This window comes from Notolabrus celidotus, chromosome 23 (assembly GCF_009762535.1).
Source record: "Notolabrus celidotus isolate fNotCel1 chromosome 23, fNotCel1.pri, whole genome shotgun sequence".
NCBI lineage: Eukaryota > Metazoa > Chordata > Actinopteri > Labriformes > Labridae > Notolabrus > Notolabrus celidotus.
In genome coordinates, this window is record NC_048294.1 from 15425077 (window position 1) to 15444447 (window position 19371).

At 40.6% G+C, this 19371-nt stretch overlaps 1 protein-coding gene across 2 annotated transcripts in view; it reads right to left on the minus strand.

Annotated features, from left to right (window-relative positions):
• The window catches only part of adgra3 (adhesion G protein-coupled receptor A3), a 40616-nt gene that overhangs the window by 18350 nt on the left and 2895 nt on the right, over nt 1-19371 (minus strand). For both annotated transcript variants that reach the window (XM_034676594.1, XM_034676596.1), the window contains exon 2: nt 7647-7718. In XM_034676594.1, coding sequence (XP_034532485.1) covers nt 7647-7718 — 72 coding nt within the window. The remainder of the gene's footprint in view (nt 1-7646; nt 7719-19371) is intronic.

The following is a 19371-nucleotide window of genomic DNA, read 5'->3' on the forward strand; positions in this document are numbered from 1 at the left end:
AATTGAAGCTATTTAAAGTTAGGATTGAAGGATTCCCTTCTTCAGGCATCAAAATGTTGAACATTGTCTTACTTCCTTATAAACTACTAAATACAAAATGTGATGTGTGGGATCATGTGATTTCAATTTAGGAGATATATGTGCTGTATGCATGAATAAGTATGATACAAACAAACACGAACGCACCATGTACAACCAAGCGGCAACCTCTGGTCTAAAAATATGAGTCCAATGAGGAAGTGCTAAAAACTACAGTTCGTCAAGGATCCGCTCTAGGCTGGCTTCGGAAGTACCGGGAACCACATACACACCAATTCAAAAAAGCCGATCTTTACAGCAGAAATAAACATGTTTACAGCCTGGTACAAAAGACAAGTGTAGTCTGGATAGCTCATGTCTCGACCGGCACTCACTGTACGGGGGTGAATTTTTTTGAAACGCTGCGATTTCAAAGATATTGAGATTACGATTCTTCCAATGAGAGGTACAGCTGACTTGATTGACAGGCGGGAACAGTGTAGCTGTTGGCTAGGAGGCTCAAAGCCCGCCTCTTTACGTCACAATTGCTCAACAGCAGCAATATGGCTGCCGTCTACGATTAGCCTCAAAATAGCGGTTCAGAAACAGATGGGTGACGTCACGGATACTACATCCGTTATTTATACAGTCTGCGTTTTTCGACTGCAGGAACTTTACCTGGGAACTAAGGACTTTACCCCAGAACTACGTGCGTTTCGAATGGAGGAACCAGGGTCTAAATTTAGTTCAGGGGTAGATAATCTCCCCCTTGAAAAGCCCCTGCTTGGGGGGGGTAGTACTTTAAAGAGTTTACACAGTTATTGAAACCCAGAGGGAGTTCCTGGGAATGCATACTATTTTAGTTTTTTATTAAGATTTCAAAATATTATTTAATATCTTTTTTTTTTCTCCATACGTCACTGGCCTGATTTGCATAATGTACCCGGAACTTCAGCTCGCGGTCGAAACGCAGACAACAATGGGAGCACAGGGACCTTTTAGTTCAGGGTAAAATAGTTCTGGGGGCTAAAAGCCCCCCGGAATGCTTGGTCGAAATGTACCTTCTGTGTACAATGCTAATTCTTCCACTCACTAAACATGATCTCTCAAACAGATTCCTTCCAAGTTACCTCTATTTGGGGTCAGTGTCTCGCCTGAGGACAGAACAGAATGTGACGGCGGCAGCTGGGATCAAACTCCTCACCTCCCGATTGGGCGACGACCCACTCTACCACTGAGCCACAGCCGCCCAAACATCAAAGTAACATCAAACACTGGACTTATGAAATGATTATTCCTGGATGAAAGCATCCACACAGTACAGATGTAAAAGTGGCAGTGAAAGACTTAGATAACTCCTTTGAACATAATGACACATTTTCACTAACACCCTTAATAATACGGGGTCTGATTACTTATCTTGCTCATACATGCATTTCTTTTCCTACCCAATCACAGCAGCTGCTGGCCCTGACAACCTGACCCTCAAAGATCCTCTCCAGCTCTCACACACAGATGCACTCAGACTCCTCTCTCTCCTCAAGTTCAAAGGCTTGTGGTTGCAGGATTCCTGTGGTGCTCACCTGCGCTGGCACTGCCTAGTCATTCATTACAGATCAGGCTTTCTAGTCAGCACCTGAACTCACACAAAGGGCCTCTGGGTAACTCTGCCTGTTTGAAGTGGAGGACCTGTCATCTGAAGGTGGGTAGGTAGGTGGTCATAGATAAGACAGAGACCAAAAAAATATATTGCTTTTGGAGCTTTTGATGTGAGCTAGCATGCTTTGTGTGCAGGAGTGTTGACGGTGTAATGAGAGGGCAGGGCAAAGAAATCATAATTAACTGTGCATGCCAACAAGCGTGTGTGTGTGCTTGAACAGCCATGTTGAGTCTATTAATTAGCTTGTTACTGAGGCTAATTATTGTCAAGTTAACTTAGCTGTGAGTTGTCTCTGATGGAGGAAAGGAGGACAAACGCCATCATCTAATGGGACAGAGACACTAAAAAGGTCTCAAAGACTCCAATATGACTCACTGGCCAGATGTTCAAGCCCCAAACAAGGTTTTACAACAGAAAAAAAACACTATTCACACTGCTGATTGGCCTGTCCTCATTCTCAATGACTCAAAAACTGAAGCAAAAGAAACCCTTTATTGTCTTCACGGGAGACATGAGGCTTTTAAATAAATATGCAGAAATGATTCATCCTGCAGTTATGTGGACGATGAGAAAAACTGATCTTGTTCACAAAATCTGTTCACTGTCACAGTCATGGGTGATGGACGGGCCAAACAACACTAAAGACCCAGACTCAAGCTCCATATGGATCCAAAACTACTGAAACTAATTGTTGGGTTATTGTTATAACCTACCCTACAATGTTTTTCTCCAATCATAACCAAAATATTATTTCTTCTGAATCTAACCAAACAAGGTATCAATTACCAGGAGAGTTGATTTCTTGTTGTTGGCTTTACGATAACAAGACATCTAAAGAAGCTTAGACTGATTCCAAAGGGAAAATGTTTTTAAACAAGAATGGCTGTTGATTGTAAAAGTTCAGGTATTTCTCTGGGAAACATGTCCAAAGCATTGACTACCACTCATGACAAAAAAGGACAGTTCTCTGATTTTGGATTAATACTGGATAAAAAATTGGGAAGCCAATAGATCCAGTCTGTGCTCAGGTATCTATAACTGTGGTGCAAAATCAAAACACCCTCACCATGCATGAGCTGGCACCTTTTAAATCTATTAACAGGGGGAAACACGCCAGGTTTTTTAACATGCTCTCAGTGAATGGCTGGCTGAGTTTTTGTAAGTGGGTTCCAGGACTGTTCTTTAAAAGGCCCCAAACCTAAGGGTGGTTTTGCAACTGGTCCCATTTCCAGGGACTCCAATGTTGTTGTTTTATATTACGACCCTTTCTCTGAGTTTCTTTTTTGCTTTTGTGTTTTTTGGAATCTTATTCTGGTAGAAGTTTCCTGGCATGACATCGACATTCCCTCTAAAGAGTGAGTACCTGAAGGTGTCTAAAGGTGTATAACAAGACTCCAGCTGAATTAAATTATTGATAACTCATCAGAACCTATGAAAAGATGCTCTACTCAGCTGTTTAAACTTCTGATAGTACCAAAGAGGGAGGTTCTGAGGGGGCTAATTTCCTAGTTGTTTAAGCGGATATTAAAACACAAGATATTGAACATGACTGAACACAGGATCATGATGTCAAATAGGTTCGCCGTGTGTGACAAACCATTAGAAGATCTAATCCCACAAGCACCCTGTATCTGCAGATTAACGTGCCTGTGCTGGTTAAACATTGCTCCCTTAGAGTAGTTACATGCCAGTTTAACCAGATACAGCCATATAAAACTTTATCTCCATTTTTTATTTAAAACACGGCTACTGCTCCTTTTTATTTTAAAATATTGGGCTGCTGGTTACCTCAGTGCTTAAATTGCATGCCCCATCAACAGAGAAATAATTTCTTGGCACTGGGGTCTTTGGCTCCCACCCTCAGTCAATTGCAGCCTGTCATTCCCTACTCTGTCTTTCCTTTTTCTAGCTTTATCCACAGTCCTATCCTCTAAAGCTGCAAAATACTCTACAACAAATGTGTCCAGAGTTTGAATAATACAACGAGGAATCTAGAAACATGTGTTTGAGTAAAGTATGGCATATTGAATTCTTGTTTTCCATTTAAAGTGAAACTATTGTAAAGTTTCAAAGAAGTTTGCCTGTAGCATTAATAAACAAAACATCCCCTCCTTCCTTTGTTCCTTCTGTCACTCATTTCTTCCCTCCTTTACTCGCTCGTCAGAATGTTCTCCTATTTCTGTGACTCAGTCACATCAATGTAAAGTTTGCAACCATTGGCCAAACCAAGTGTTTGGAAAATCAGACCAAGTAAGACTCCAGGGACAAAATCACAGACTGTATTTATATTCACGCTGCTTATGAGAACATTTTTTGAAACAACATGCTAAAAAAGGTTGCACAGTTTTCCTCCGACCTTTTCAACAGTGCCCTAGTACCAAAGGTGCATTAAGTGAAAGCAATACCCATTTAAAATGTTCTTTAAATTTATGATTAACTCACTTGCATGCTTACTTCCACTACTATTATGCTGTTCATGGACAGACAACAATTAATTCCAGGGAATCCACTGCACAATGCAGCCGTTATCCTGCCTCTGTTTTCCACAATAAGCATTCCTCCACAGCAGAGGATTTAGTCAGGAATTAGCATGTGACGCCCGCCTAGCTTGGCTCCGATTTCTATGAGGAGAGTGATAATGGGGGATTCTGTGTGGCTTATTTCCAGGCAGGGGCACCTTTGGCCCTGACAAAACACAGCGGTCTCCACAGTTACTTTACAATTTCACGCAGAGTGCCGGATAGGCGTAATCGATTCTCTTCCCTCTTCTCTCTGGCAACTCACAGCCAGCTGCTGTCTCAGACTTCACCACTGCACACAGGCAGTCCAAATGAGGGAGAGTTTCTTTGTGGAAAAAAAAAACTGAAGGAAGGAGGAGGGAGAGGGGCAAAGCAAGATGGAGAGTGCATTCAAAAGTGGCTCTGAGAGTTTGAGGAGAAAAGGGGAGTGTGATTGAAGGGAGGAAGGAGGGAGGGGGAGGTGTTGGGAGGGAGGGAGAGGCTTCAGCATGCAGAGTGTTTGGGAATGGTACTGCTGACACCTCTGGCCTTGGCTTGGCATCATTACAATGACAAAAGCAAGCAAGCCGTGTAGCGATCTCGCTTCACTGGTTGAGGGTGGACAGGAGGTGGGCGGGGTCTGCGAGGCACAATGGGAGCTGCTTTTGGAGGTAGACTTGCCTGTGGATTGATGCAACGACAGGCAGACGAGAGTTTACAACCACATCGACCGGCCATTCACAGACAAAGCATATAAAGTGGTGGAGGAAGATCAAAGCCTCTCTTTTCTTTTTTACACATTCAGCACACAGCCTCCTGTTTATCCTGCAGGCCTGAGCTCCGAAAACTAACATCTGATCCAGTTCAAGAGCCCACACAGAGTTCTCCGTCAGATCTATAAACAATCAGGCAGATGAAGGTCTGAACATTTCTAGAAAATTTCCAAAGTTGCTTGTTCACATAGCTTGAAGTCCTCTCTTTCCACTGGTGGGAAACGTCATCATCCCTACTAATCTCTTGCAGGGAATTCTCTTGACTATTTCCTGCTGCCTCCTCACATTGGCTCACCCTAAAAAAGCAAATTGCACTATAGCACTATCAGAATTTGCAAGTAAAATCAAATTCATAGATGCAGCACACCTGGGAATCTCGGAATATTTTCGTTTTATTTATATTATTTGTTTGTGTTGTTTTTGGCGCCCCCTGTGGTCAAAGTGGTTTCTCTTATGTCTTTGCTTCTTTTGTTCTGCAAGTTCTCATCCTGCTTTCTTTTTATAGACGCAGATATCACTCATAGAGAATCTTTGCCATGAAGAGTAAGACCGTTTTGGCAGGGTGCAATTATTCTATTTATTATTTAATTTTATTTAACCTTTATTTAACCAGGTTGGTCCCATTGAGATCAAAGATCTCTTTTCCAAGGGAGACCTGGCCAAGAAATTTAGCAGCAAAAAACACAAAGTTAAAGACATACAGAGAACCGAAGTACGCTTAACAAGCACAGCGTTTGTCGCAGAAGGAGCCGTTACCTTGGAGGCAGTTGTAACAAGATACACTAAAAACGACATTCTAAAGATTCAGCTTCAAGGTCTTTCATTTAAGATTAAAAAAAAAAGTGACACCAGTTCCTTGAGTTTTGAAGCCATTTTGCATAAATTCCAGGCTGAGGGTGCAGAACACCTAAAAGCCCTTTTTTCCAATTTCTGTACGAGCTCTTTGACAGAAAGCATTAAAAAGTCCTGGGAATGCAGTGAGTACTGTCCAGCACTTTTCTGTGTGATAAGGAAACAGAGGTAGTGTGGCAGCAGACCAAGAATAGCCCTACAAATGAAAATGTACCAATGTACCAATCTACGGGTCACCAGAGACGGCCAACCAACCTGTGAGTACAACTCACAACGGTGAGTCAGAGTGCCATGAGTGGCAATACCCCTCAACAGTGATTTCAGGTTTCACTATTAATGTCAGTGCTTTTCATAATAAGCAGGAGATAAGTATGTATTTCAAGCAAGTCCAGCCCTGAACAACAGAAAGCATATATTTTCTCTAAAAAGGTAGAATTTAAACTGCATTAGCGATCAAAGAAATCCGAATCAATCAGTCTGTGAGGAAAATACGGCGGCATAAATCTTCTTTCTGGTACCACAAGGCTTAATGTGGCTTATTGGGCCTCCTATGTCTTCAATATTTCTTGTCTTCTCAACCAGGACAAGGATGAATGATATGGGATACATGCCCCTAGAATTCCACATCAGTTCAGTCATGTGTTATTGTAGCCTTGGGTAAAAGCAGGGCCATTAATGGTCTGGTTATTTTATCTGCATGAAGCCATTCCGGAGCGATAAATCACCCACGGGGCCCATGTGTGCAGGCCAAGAGCCATTTAGTTGAAATCTCTGTAGGAAGGAAACACAGATGATGACATTCCAGTCCCTTAAGTTAGTCATATGGCATAAATGAACTCTCTATTGTTCCAGGAATCTCAGATGACACACCCATATGCACCATAAATGTCTTCCCCAATAAGATCTTGATTCCATCTCATCTCAGATTTTTGCCAGCGTTTCTCCTCCAAGAAAAAGACTTAACAGCCTACTCTATCTTCTCAAAGCAATGAGGTTGCCGATACATTACCCCTCTAAAGTGGGCCCCATCCTCAGAATACCAGGCAGCTGTATGTTGAGAGTAAGTCACCAGGCAGGCAACAACAAACCCTGAGGGCTACACCTATAATTAGCTTTTTCGAGTACCATCTCCGGTCTTCCTTCATAGACTGATATTCTTGTCTGAGGTTAAGTGCTGTGTGCATTCCTTTACGTTTTCAATGACCTGGATGTTTCACTGGCATGAAGCCAATGTGTGTGTTTTTGTGAACCTCTTACTCCCAGCTTCACTAGAGGAGTGATGGATGGTTCCTCTTAATGCACTGGTAGTTGTTGGGAAGTGTTGATTATGGATTGTTGCCTGGCTGTGTTAAATACTTGATCCTGATTGGTCAGAACCCCATAACGATGGTGATAATTCTAAAACAGCAAAAGGAACACCACAAACAACCTGATCAAACACTTCAAACTGCAGAAATGAGTCAGGCACATTTCACCTCTGCCTGTTGACACTCAGGCTCATCTTGAGTCGGGAAATAAACAGTTACCGGCATGGACGTGAGGGCAACATGAGATTCCTGTCAGGGTAAGACAATACGGGAGTCCTGCTCACCCTGTCGGGATTCAAATTTGCATAACCACCTGCTCACTATTCATTATCCCTTACCAAGTACACCTTTAAAACCTGCTTTGCAAGATGGAAAACATCACGTTGGTGAGCCAAGCATGCAGCTCAATTTCTAAATTAAGATTTTGTTTTAAATGCTTGGAAATAAGAGAACAGACAAACTTGAAGCATCACTTTCTACATCAACACATTAAAGTTTATGCAAATGACTACAGAAAATAGAAAATAAAAATACTTACAATTTTTCCAAAGCAAACAATCCAAAGAAAGATCCATTCTTGAGTTCTTGAATCTTATTGTTGTTCAAAATTCTGTGGAGAGAAAAAATATGTATCAATGTAAAGCAACAAACAGAAAAGAACAATTAGAATTTCAAAAAAAAGTTTGCAAATGATTGCGTTATTTATTTTTTAAATTAACCATTGACAACTTTGTTCAGCTTTTAAATCCAAGGAACAGTGTATGTTATTGTCACCTTATTACACTCAGTCCCTTTTAATACTGACCTACATTGAATGTGTGCCAAATAGCAAGACCCATCATAAATAGCAGCAGCCACAGAACTCAGGACATCAGCAAGGAATGCAAGCTAATTAAATCGTGAAAGACGATTGGGAAAAAAAGGGGTCTAGTGTCTTTTTCAACAAGTGGAACGGTGCCATACTGCTACTTGTTGACAGATAACGATATAATGCTGACTCTTTGTCCTCTCGCCACTCTTAGCTTCCAGTTACAGAATGTTTACCGCAGCCAGGAAGAGATCAGAAGAGAAACAACTTGAACTTGAGCCGAGTATTTCCTTTCATGTTTAATTGGCAGCATCAGAATGCAAGGGAGAGAGAGACTAAGCCAGGCTGAGATAAAGTGTGATCTGTTTGGGAACAGGTTTGACTTTTTAGAGGTAAACACATTGCGGTTTGATTTTTAGCAGCTGTGGTACAAGTGAAGATTTTTGGAACTACTGTATTACACATGCTTTTGGCTTTGAGAGATCGAATAAAGGTGTTATGTGCAGCGAGATGATCTATTATATTTACAGATAAAACTTGATTAACGTGGATCCTTTCCATTATCTATGTTCCTCAAAGCAACGTAGAAGAAGTCAAACAGCTACGAATAAAAAGCTAGATCATTAACTGCCCTCGTGGGAGGGTAGATGGGTCAGAAGACAATGTAAATGCTGGGCACAAACCATGCAGTAACAATTGAACAAAATGGCACTGTTTCATCAAGCATTGGCCTTCGAGCGAGTGCAATATTTGCAGCTAAATATGAGGAATGTTTTTCTTTATAATGAATAGCAACCTAACTTCTTGTGACCAAAGAAAAGATAGTTTTTCATTTAACGGTCTATTAAAAGCCCAATAATTCAGTTGTCAGGTGTTTGTTTAACATCAATGTAACTAAAAATATTAAATTGGTCTTTGATATTTTGTCATATTGGAAGGCCACAAATAAAATTGAATCGATCTTATAAACTGGTAGACTATGTTATAGCAGATTTCATTTTATTTGCCACTGCCTTCCTATCTTAGCTTATTTTAACTCACTTTAATCTAATTTTTTTTTTTTATATATATTTCTAATTTTCCTTTTCTATGTTTTATTATATTTGTCATTTTACTTGTGTACTTTTATGCTTAATGTTTCTGAATGTTTCCAATGCTTTTAATGTTTTAATGTTAAGCACATCGAGTTTGCCCTCATGGATGAAATGCACTATACAAATAAAGTTGCCTTGCCTTAAAAAAATCAATGTAAATGATCATTTTACCCCAAATGCCTATAATTTAAAAAGTTCCTACATAAAACAAGCTTTTGTAGCCAGATATTCCCCAAACAAGCATATTTCCTGTCATTGTTTCAGCTTTAACAGCACAAAAATAAAAGTGAGCTTGAGAAAACATTCAATTCTAAGTGTGAATTCTTAATTGCTTCCTCCCTGGGCAGTAAACTAGCTTTTATTATCCAGTTTATTCCCCTTGTTTTTCACAAGCTGATTCAGTTTATACACGCTGCAAATTAACACTCTACTCTCTTCAGCCAACTCCATGCGGGTACCCGTTCTTCTCCCAAACTAGTCCCTGAGGGTCTGGCAAACCAACAGCACTGTTAACTCCCAGCAGAAAGGAACAAAAAAAAATAGAAACAAGCAGGGACTTGTGGTTAGCATGTGTTTCTGGCCAGCGAGGAGGGGATGTGGTGGGTGACATACATGCTAGTGGCACCCACAACCCAGGGGCCAGATTGGAGTCATTATGGGGTGTTGAGGGGTTGTTTTATTACAGGGTTGGACGTTGGAGGCTCATTGGAGATTTGCAGCTTGGCTCATTGCCTCTAAAAGGATAGTGTGTGCACAAACATAGCCTGTGTGTTTCAATGCTTGTGTTGTGCAGGCTTCTGGATGCTGATAAAGCAGATGTTAAACTTGGTGATGTACAAGGCTGTTAGTTTTATCACTGCTTGCTCACATGGTCTGATGACTGAGCCGGAGATGCTGGGACTCCCATAACTGTGGTTACAAAAGCCTCATTTAAAAGTGAAGAATAGTTGGAATACCATTTTACCAATGAGACTTGTGTGAACACAGGACTGTAGAATATTACACATAATACAGACAGTGGATAAATACACCCCAAAGAATACGAGGACTGCGGTTATACCAGTTTGGAGAGGTCAAACATTTTGTTGACCACTGATACCCCAAAGGAAGATGGCAAATCAAGTCAAGTGGATTTGTGGATGATGTAAGTATGGTATAAATTACAACAAAAAGATTGTGAGTAAGCATGTGGATGTTTACTGACAGAACCCCCCTCCCTATTTTTTTGGAAAGTTATTCAAACCACAAAAGTTGGTTCAATATGGAACCCTTAGCCAATTCATAGTGGTAGAACAAGGTTAGAAAAAACTACTAAATCATGAAATGTAGTGACAAGAAAATATGACAACAGGAAAAGTCTAATAGCCAACTAGAGCAGTCACAAGTAGATCCTTGGACCAACATGGAGTAGAGTTATCTGAGGTCAAATGCAGGCCGTTGAACTCCATGGAAAGTTTTAAAATTAGGTTTACAGGACAGATAATGAGTTTACAACAAAAAGTATTGGGAGACCCAATGTCTGGCAACGCAAATACACATTTCCAGGCTTGTGACTCCACGGGTCGTCAAAATAAATCAGTGGAGGAGAGTTATCTTGACAGTCATGAGCCCTTTCTGTTCCTCCCATCATTGTCCCTCCCTCTCCCTCATGACTGGAGTGTGACCTTAGTCCGTAGGAAACTCCTTCAGCAGTGCACTGAGTTTACTCTATGCTTTGATTATTCAAAAAAAATAAATATCAATGTTGTCAACAAGCAATTATGATGTAGGGTAGCCTCAAATCTGCATGGAGATCATGGTAGTTCAACCAGCAGCAATTCCTCTGCCTTCAGGACGTCTACGCCCAGACGGTCTGCTTCCTGACTGTCTGTCTCTGGACATTGGCCTGAAGTCTCTCGGCTGAGGAACTGTCTGTGGAATTCCTTCAGGCGAGGCCTCAAACGACCGTGGACGGGAGTCTCTCTTATCTTGATGCATAGATAAGACCTGCTTTAGCTCAAGCCAGAAACAAGCTTTAGGGGGGATCCTACAAAATCTCACATCCTGTCCCCTGACACTAATGCTATAAATCTCAGCAACTTTTATGAGAAAAGCTGAGCTTGAAAGCAGAATTTCTACCATGAGTCATGATGTAATATAAAATGCATTGGCCTAGATTTCATCTTCAAAGTGAATAAATATGACACTATCTAGGGAAGTCCCAAGTTCTTTGTCGCTTAAGAAAATACACCTCGGAAGCGCCTCTGGCTATAGGAACACCATTCATAAAGGGACTTAAAATGACCAGCCACTACATACAGTACATCATAGGACAAAGCCAATGGATGATCTCTCAACACTTTCTTTATGCTTGGGAGGCTTTCAGACGAGAAACTCCAGAGAGCTGTAACTCTTCAGCAGGTTTTCAAAGAATTTCAGGCTGCAGTTCAGCTCATAAAAAACCCTTCTAGAGTGACTTCCTCTGAATATACTGGATAGAAAAGAGAGCCTTAGCTCAGGTGGAAAGAAGGCAATGGTCCAGTGGTTGAGGATCTGTGACGTGCCAAGGTACTTCTAGTGATTATCCAGAACGTTTTGGTCCAAAAATGATCCAAGTATGAAGACGTTTTTGTCGTATTTGAATTGGAAGGGTGGAAAATGTTGCAGGGTTTTGTTTTACACAAGGTACAACCAATATATGGGTAAGCCAATAATAGTAAGTCAATATAGGCCAATACAAGCTGTATGTTTTCTGATGTCTCCAGATTTGTACTCAACATGTGCAGAAATGCCATATTGTCTTGAGTAATTTAAACAACAAACTCCAACATGGCTATATGGAAGTATTTTGAAGTAAGAAACTAAGACTAAGAAATAGCTATTTGAAATACCTGTGGAGCACAGGAGATGCAAGAATGAGCAAAACATGATCAATTTAATTATGCATCTCAAGGCCTGTTGTCCTGAACAGCACCAAGAGTTTCTAAAAAATATTGAAAAAGCGTCAGCGCCAGCGAAAACCTATCTGCAGCCTCGACTTGAGTTATTCAACAAAGCTAACAAATGTAGCAGTGACCATCCAATAGCGAAGGAGCCTATGAAAAAAGAATTGATTGATCTCAATAACCGATCTTTTAGTGTGACTTCCAATGTCACTACTCTGCGACTAGCTTGCGTTACTTCTCGTAATGTAGCCTTAGCTAAGCTGCAAAGCTTCATCTCTCAGTCTCCTTGCTAAGGCTACTAGCTTCAACGCTGACATCTGGACATTGAGTGTAGGTCCTGTTAACGTGTCTCACTGCCCAGTGGATTGGCGATACGTAAACAGAAATGACCTCGTTTAATTTTCATTACTGTTTATATTTGAAAAAACAATATATGTATCATTTATGGTAGAGTACGATATTGTTTGTCTGGTTGGTAAATTTGAGTACAGGAGGGACTGTGCTCTTATTAATCATAAAAAGATGAGTATATATATATATATATAGATCAGGTCTGGCCAAAATAAGTTTGAAAATATTGGCATAGTCGATATAGGCTAAAATCCAATATTGTGCCCAATGTTTAATGTTTTACATATTATCTAAATTAGGACATCTGTCTAAAAAAGTCTCCCTCTGAGTATCTTTTGTGGAGTCATAATGGTGCAAAACCAGTACAGAATACACCTGTTGACAGTCTGTTTTCCTTCTCTGCTTCACTTTATCAGCTGCAAATCTGTAATTGTTGAATTTTTACAGCTTAATTGGAAATAACAATGGCTTGAAAAAGGAAGACCGATTGGGCTCTCATAACATCAAGTCCTTTCAAGGGATTTACTGCCATTAGGTCATGCAACAAAGGGCACCTGATAGGAAAGCTTTTGTTCACCAGGGTATTTTTTTGTGTGACCTTTTTGCCTTTATTTGACAGGACAGCTGAAGAGAAACAGGACATGTGGGGAGTAGAGAGCGAGGGAGGACATGCAGGAAATGGTTGACTGGCTGGGAATTGAACCGGCGACCCCTGCGATGAGGAGTGTAGCCTCTGAATGTGGGGCACTTGGACCACTAGGCCACCAGCGCCCCTCACCAGGGTATTTTTGCCTGTTCGCTCTTGGATGTCTCATAAGAGACTGTGCAATATCCTCTTCCAACATCCTACAGGCCAAGCCATTAAAAAAGTATTCAACTCAAGCCTTCGTCTTTAATAGCAAAATGATCCACCGTGCAAACACCAGGATAAAAGTGGATGAGCAGTAAAATTAACACAAACGTGGAGGCATTGCGCAGCCTTAGCTCATGTCTGTGCACTAAACTGAAAATGCTGGCCTGGGATTAAATGAGACCTGCGGCAGCCTGGGCAAAGTCAAAGCTCAACAGGTCTGTGGAAATGAAAGGCTGTGAACTGACTTCATTTGCAGCTGTCAGTGCCTCGCCTTTGGGATTCTGCTTTCTTCTGCAAACACTGCAGAGCTACAATGAATAACACAGGAGCGGTCCTTTAGACCAGTGGCTCGTCTAAAAAGCAACAAGAACAAATCCTCTCAGGTCATGCATGACAGCAGGCAACTGTGGTCTGGTTACACAGGCACTTCAAAGGCTCCCTGCGTGGCACAGTAGCCTTTATGTAGAAAAGAATAAATAGATGCGATGATTGACAAAAAGACTGGTGCGTTCCAAACTAATGTGTCTGTGTTTACAGTAAGATTTCAACCCTTGAAAACAGATCTCCTGAGGGCTGATGCATGATCCTGTGAAAATGGTTCTCAAATAAAAACTATAAAAGACAGAGCCTTTTTTTTTTGCTGCAGGAAGGTAAGCCCTTTATGTTATCCCTTTATTGTTGGTTCAATACCATTTCACAAGTTTTGCTGTAAAAACCTAGATAGCAATTACTCTTTTATGCATCAGTCAATTCTATAATGTAATATGAGGCTTCATCCCACATGAAAAGCACATTGAAGGCCCCTGAATACTTGTTTGTTGTTCAAAATGTTGTGTCAAATGTTCGTGTCTTTGTACCTCGTCTCTAATTTGCATGTTACGAAACAGCTGCACTTTAAAATGAAATTACAGACCATTTCATTCTTTTGTAACAGAAAGCTACGTTTTCTGTCATTTATTTAATCACTCAACACATTTTACTGATTGTATCCCTAAGCTGTGAAACATGGTTATTACCCAGCTTCCTTCCTAAGCACCGGGCTGTGTTCAATACTTGACAGGTCAAAATCCCACAACAATGATTGTTAATTCTGAATAGCATGAGCGATGCCAGGGAGAACCTAAAGACACCGGTCATTATGATTTCAACTCTTACTGTTGACAATCTGGCAAAAGTGCTCGTTTCTGCATCAATAAGCAATGTGGAGGACATTTTTAATATTACTGTCAGTATATTTGATGGGCACAAAACCTGAGATTGGTGGTTAATGGCTGACCAGTCACCAGTGGAGAAAAGAAGACAAGAGGATGAAAACCTGTGCAGAAACTAGTGAGCTGTTAAAATACACAAAGAGCTCAGTGAAAGAGACATCTAGCAAATTGAAGAAAACAGACACAAAGCAAGCACAAGCTACAACACAGCATGGGCCTTGGAAGTGTTACAGGACTGGTTGAGTGAGAAGAAAAGGCTGGAAGGAAGAGGACCTTATCCAGGTGCTGCTGTTATTTTTGCCAATATAAAAAAAACACCTTTTTCAGTTGTTTTTGGCCTGTTTGTGCCTTTATTGAAAACTCTGGAGAGCAGATAGTGTTGGGAAACAGGGAGGAGAGGGGGAACACATGCAGCAAATTGCCATGGGTGAGAGTAGAACCAAGAGCTGACACTTTGAGGAGTGAAGTCTCTGTACATGGGGCATGCAATTTAGCCACTTAGCTAAAGCTGCACCCGTTATTTTGCAAGATTTTACACATTAACCTTAAATTTGAGCATTTTTTGACTCTAGTTTACTGTATTGCTTTATCGCTCAGGTTGTACACATTAATTCTGAGCAAAGTGTTTAAAAATGTTTTAGAAAGACACAATTAGCAAATTAAGATGGAGGACTGCAGCCACATCAAGGGATAAAATGGATACGTTGAGAATTTTGTTGTTCATTTACAAAAATGCGGTCTCAATTATATGTGAGTAAAGCTGTAAATATATACAAGGAAAAAGTGTAACACTTACAAGAATAAAGTCTTAAATGTACATGATTAAGTTACAATTGAGCAAACTCAAGACCTTCCTTTTTAGTCTCGCCTTAACTGAGTTTTATTCTTACAGTTTTATTTATTTATTTATCATCTAGTTCAAAGTTTAGTCACTTTTTATTCTTTTTTATTTCTTTTTTAGTATAGCATCTTATTTTCCCTTTATGGTTTCATATTTTAGTGTTTTATTATCTTAGTAATTTATTTTATTTTGGTGATTTTAATTTATTGTGTTGAGTTTTAACATCTTATTTTAACTCCAGTGTTTCCTCATTAAGATATCAAAAGAGCGTTTCCTCAGTTCCTTCAGCAACTTATTTTTTTATTTGTAATTATTTATTGTATTTTCATCGTTTTTATTATTATTGTTGCATATATTGTCTTCCTCACCTTAAGATTGTGGGTGTGTTTTGGAGTCTGGGCTGGGTTGGGATTAGGATGGGGGGGGTCTTTTTATTTTTATTTCTTTTGTACAGCACTTTTTGTTACAATATCATTGTATGAAAAGCGCTTTAAAAATAAAGTCTGATTGATTGATTGATTGATTGAATTGTATGAGAAAGAGTTCCTAATTAGAGGATTAATTTAATCTTTATGAAAGCCAAAACAACATACAGGGGGTTATTAGAAGAGCAGCTAACTGCCAGCTATGAAATGATGAACGTGATGTGTAATTAACGACTTATCTTAAAACCTCAATGTTTTTTCTATAAGGTGGCTTTAATACTCTGTCATAGCAAATACATCAATTTAGACTCCAGGATTAATTTCTACTGCCACCATTTGGAAACCAACAAGAATCATTTATACAAGCCTGACCTTTAGGAAGTGAAGTCTGAAGGAAACCAGACAAGATGTAACCCTAGCCTCTACTTTGCACTGCTGTGAAACACGACAGTTAACTGCACTCCAATGTGTCATCAAACTTGCTTTTCCTGCAGCGAGGGAGGAAATCCCTGCTTTCTTCCTGACATTAATCCTTCGCTGCTCAGCTCTGTGGGGGCCACAACCAGGTGTGCTTACTTGCTCTGTCCAACCCAGGTGTTCCTGTGAATAGATCCTGATTACACTAAACAAGAGCTGGAAAGGAAGAAACATGAGCTGGGAGAACACTATAGGGTTAAATATAGGCTGTTCCTGTCTGAGCGTTTATTTCTGTGTTCCTGTCTACTAAGTAAGTACACAGGAACACAGAAATAAACGCTCATGTACACACCCATACAGACTGCTCACACAACCAGATTTATCCCCCCATGCGAGGTTAAACTCAAGCCCTGCAGTTTTAGCTCAGGCCTACACTGACAGGGGAGAACAGGCCAGCTGTAAACACATTTGTGTCATTTCCTCTCGGATTACTTTGGCATGTGGTATCATTTGGAGAGCACAAAATGCAGGGAATGCATCATCCATCTTTTCTCTACCGAGAGGCTTTTACAGCAAAACAGCACTGAACTCAAACCAGAAAACATTTGAGTCTGGTGAGTTAAAAACCAGGAATGGTTCAAATGAAGGACCCAGTATCTTTAAAACCAATTACTTGAGAGTATCTGGGGTTAATATTCTGGCATGAAGGAAAACCAATTATCCAAGGTTCAAGAAGTTCCACACTGCCTTAGGATTTGTTCAGAAGAAAGAGTTTTAACTCCTTTTTATGTTCTCTTGGATGCTTGATTAAAACTTTTAAACTCTGGAATCCAGACCTCCTGAAGAGGACAGCAGGGAATCTTAAGAGAGGGAGGAATAATGATGAATGGAATGATCTCCAATCACATCCAGGTTATACTGCTGTTTCTGCCAAGGCCATCCATTAAAACACACACACACACACACACACACACACACACACACACACACACACACACACACACACACACACACACACACACACACACACACACACACACACACACACACACACACACACACACACACACACACACACACACACACACACACACACGGCCTCTAAACATTCTTTACATTAACTATCTTTCTCTGCACTTTTAATGTGAATTTGATGTGGAAATTTTGATCTGATAGATAGTAAACTAAGGTGGGATTTGTCATGATCTACAATCTTCAAAACAGAGACATGTTTCTCGTAGCAGCTCAGAGCCCTGCCTCAGTTTATTGTAGACCCAACCAGCTGTGTCCAGGCTGGGTCAACCCCGCCACAAGGAACTAGGAGAGCCATAAAACAGGACCACCTAACCTCAGGAGTGGGTTAGCCGATTTTCCAGGTCATAAATCAACTCCCAAAGAAGTTGCATGCAGTCAACTATGGGGCTGCAACTTACCTTCAGATCGACTCAACAGTTGTTCAATTACTCAGTCTATAATATTTCATTCATTTCTCCATTAATCCAGTCGTAAAATGCCTCAGAATCTAAGACTGTCCAGTAACAACACAGCAAAAAGCTCATCCGTATAAAATAATTTATCTATTTTTGAAATATGTGACTAAAAATGTTGTTTTCAACCAATGAATCTTTGAAGCTCTCTCAAAATAAAAGCTTCTGACTATCAAACATGTCACTTGAACAGTTCTTCTGTTGTTGTAGTAAAATGAATGAATAGAAATATCCAGAGACAGGAAAAACATTCCAGAGAGTTGCACTGCCGTCTGTCTCTGCTCTCTAATTACATCTTTCTTGCTCTCCAGAGGCCATCCTCAATACTACAGTGCTTCTTCAGCTCAGTGCTAAATCTTGAGGAAACCTGGCTCAACATCCAATCCATGGCTGTCAAAACAAAATGACATACCCCGAGCTCACTGAAGACATGAAGACAAGGCAAACAGCAGGACAAGACTGAGGGCTTACTGAATGATTTCAGAGCGCTTCACGGTGAAAACAGAACAGTGATTTGAGTATCTGAGGGGAAAACAAGGATAACTCTAAAACAGAATACTTGTCACTGATGCTCATTGTTTTTAAAGGGAACTGTTTTTTTACTGCAATAAAATGTCCCTCAATCTACACAAAACAATGGCAACATTTAGAGTCAGTGTGTAAAAACTGATTCAGGTAGACAGGGCACTGCTGAACTGGCAACACAGCAGAGGTGTACCCCGCCTTTTACAAACGACAGCAAGCCCCCACAAGTAATCCTTTACGGGATGGATGGAAGAACAGATGAAACAACAGATGGATGGAAGAGTGGATGGAAAGATGGATGGCGGGAAGAGTGGATGGAAAGATGGATGGCGGGAAGGGTAGATGAAAGGATTGATGGCGGGAGGTTTGATGGCTGGAAGAGTGGATAGAAAGATTGATGGAAAGACAGTTGGGTGGATGGATGGATGAATGGAGGAAAGGGTGGATGGATGGAAAGATAGATGGAGGGAAGGGTGGATGGAAAGATGGATGGAGGGAAGGGTGGATGGAAAGATGGATGGAGGGTAGGGTGGATGGAAAGATGGATGGAAGGATGGGTGGATGGAAAGAGGGATGGGGGAAGGGTGACTGGAAAGATGGATGGCTGGAAAGATGGATGAAGGGATGGTGGTTGGATGGATGGCTGAAAGATGGATGGTGGGAATGATGGATGTAGGGATGGTTGGCTGGATAGATGGATGGGCGGATGGATTGACAGATGGATGGAAGGGTGATTGGAAAAATTGGTGACAGGATAGATGGGTAGATAGATAGATAGATAGATAGATAGATAGATAGATGGGTGGATATGAAGATATTGAATTGGGATGGATGGGTACAATAAATGGATGTATAAAAATAGAGACAGGTTGGTTTGTTGGATGAGTGGATAGATAAACTTTCCGCATCAAGGTAATATGTCAAAGTCACTACTTTTGTTTTCATGTTTGCAGATGAGGAGACCAGCTTCATCAGAAGCCTGAGTTTGGTTCCTCTTTGTTTTCTGGAATGTGCAATATGATACACTCCTTTTTGGCTGCTCGTTAGACATTATAGAAGTATAGAAAATGTAAGGGAAGGGCATAATAAATATTGGAGGTAGGGTCATTTTCCTAGTAGCCCATGGTCCTAAAATTAATTGAATGCATAGTTCAACCTAAACTTTAAGCTTAACAACAACCAGACAGAAACATGACATCACAGGCCTTTCTTGTATTTCCATCATTTTCTGATGTGTTTGAGTACCAAATTCTGACAGTAGTGTTATCCCTTAAAAGAATAAAGCAACAGATGTATAATCCATTCAAGATTACTCAAGTCAAGTTAG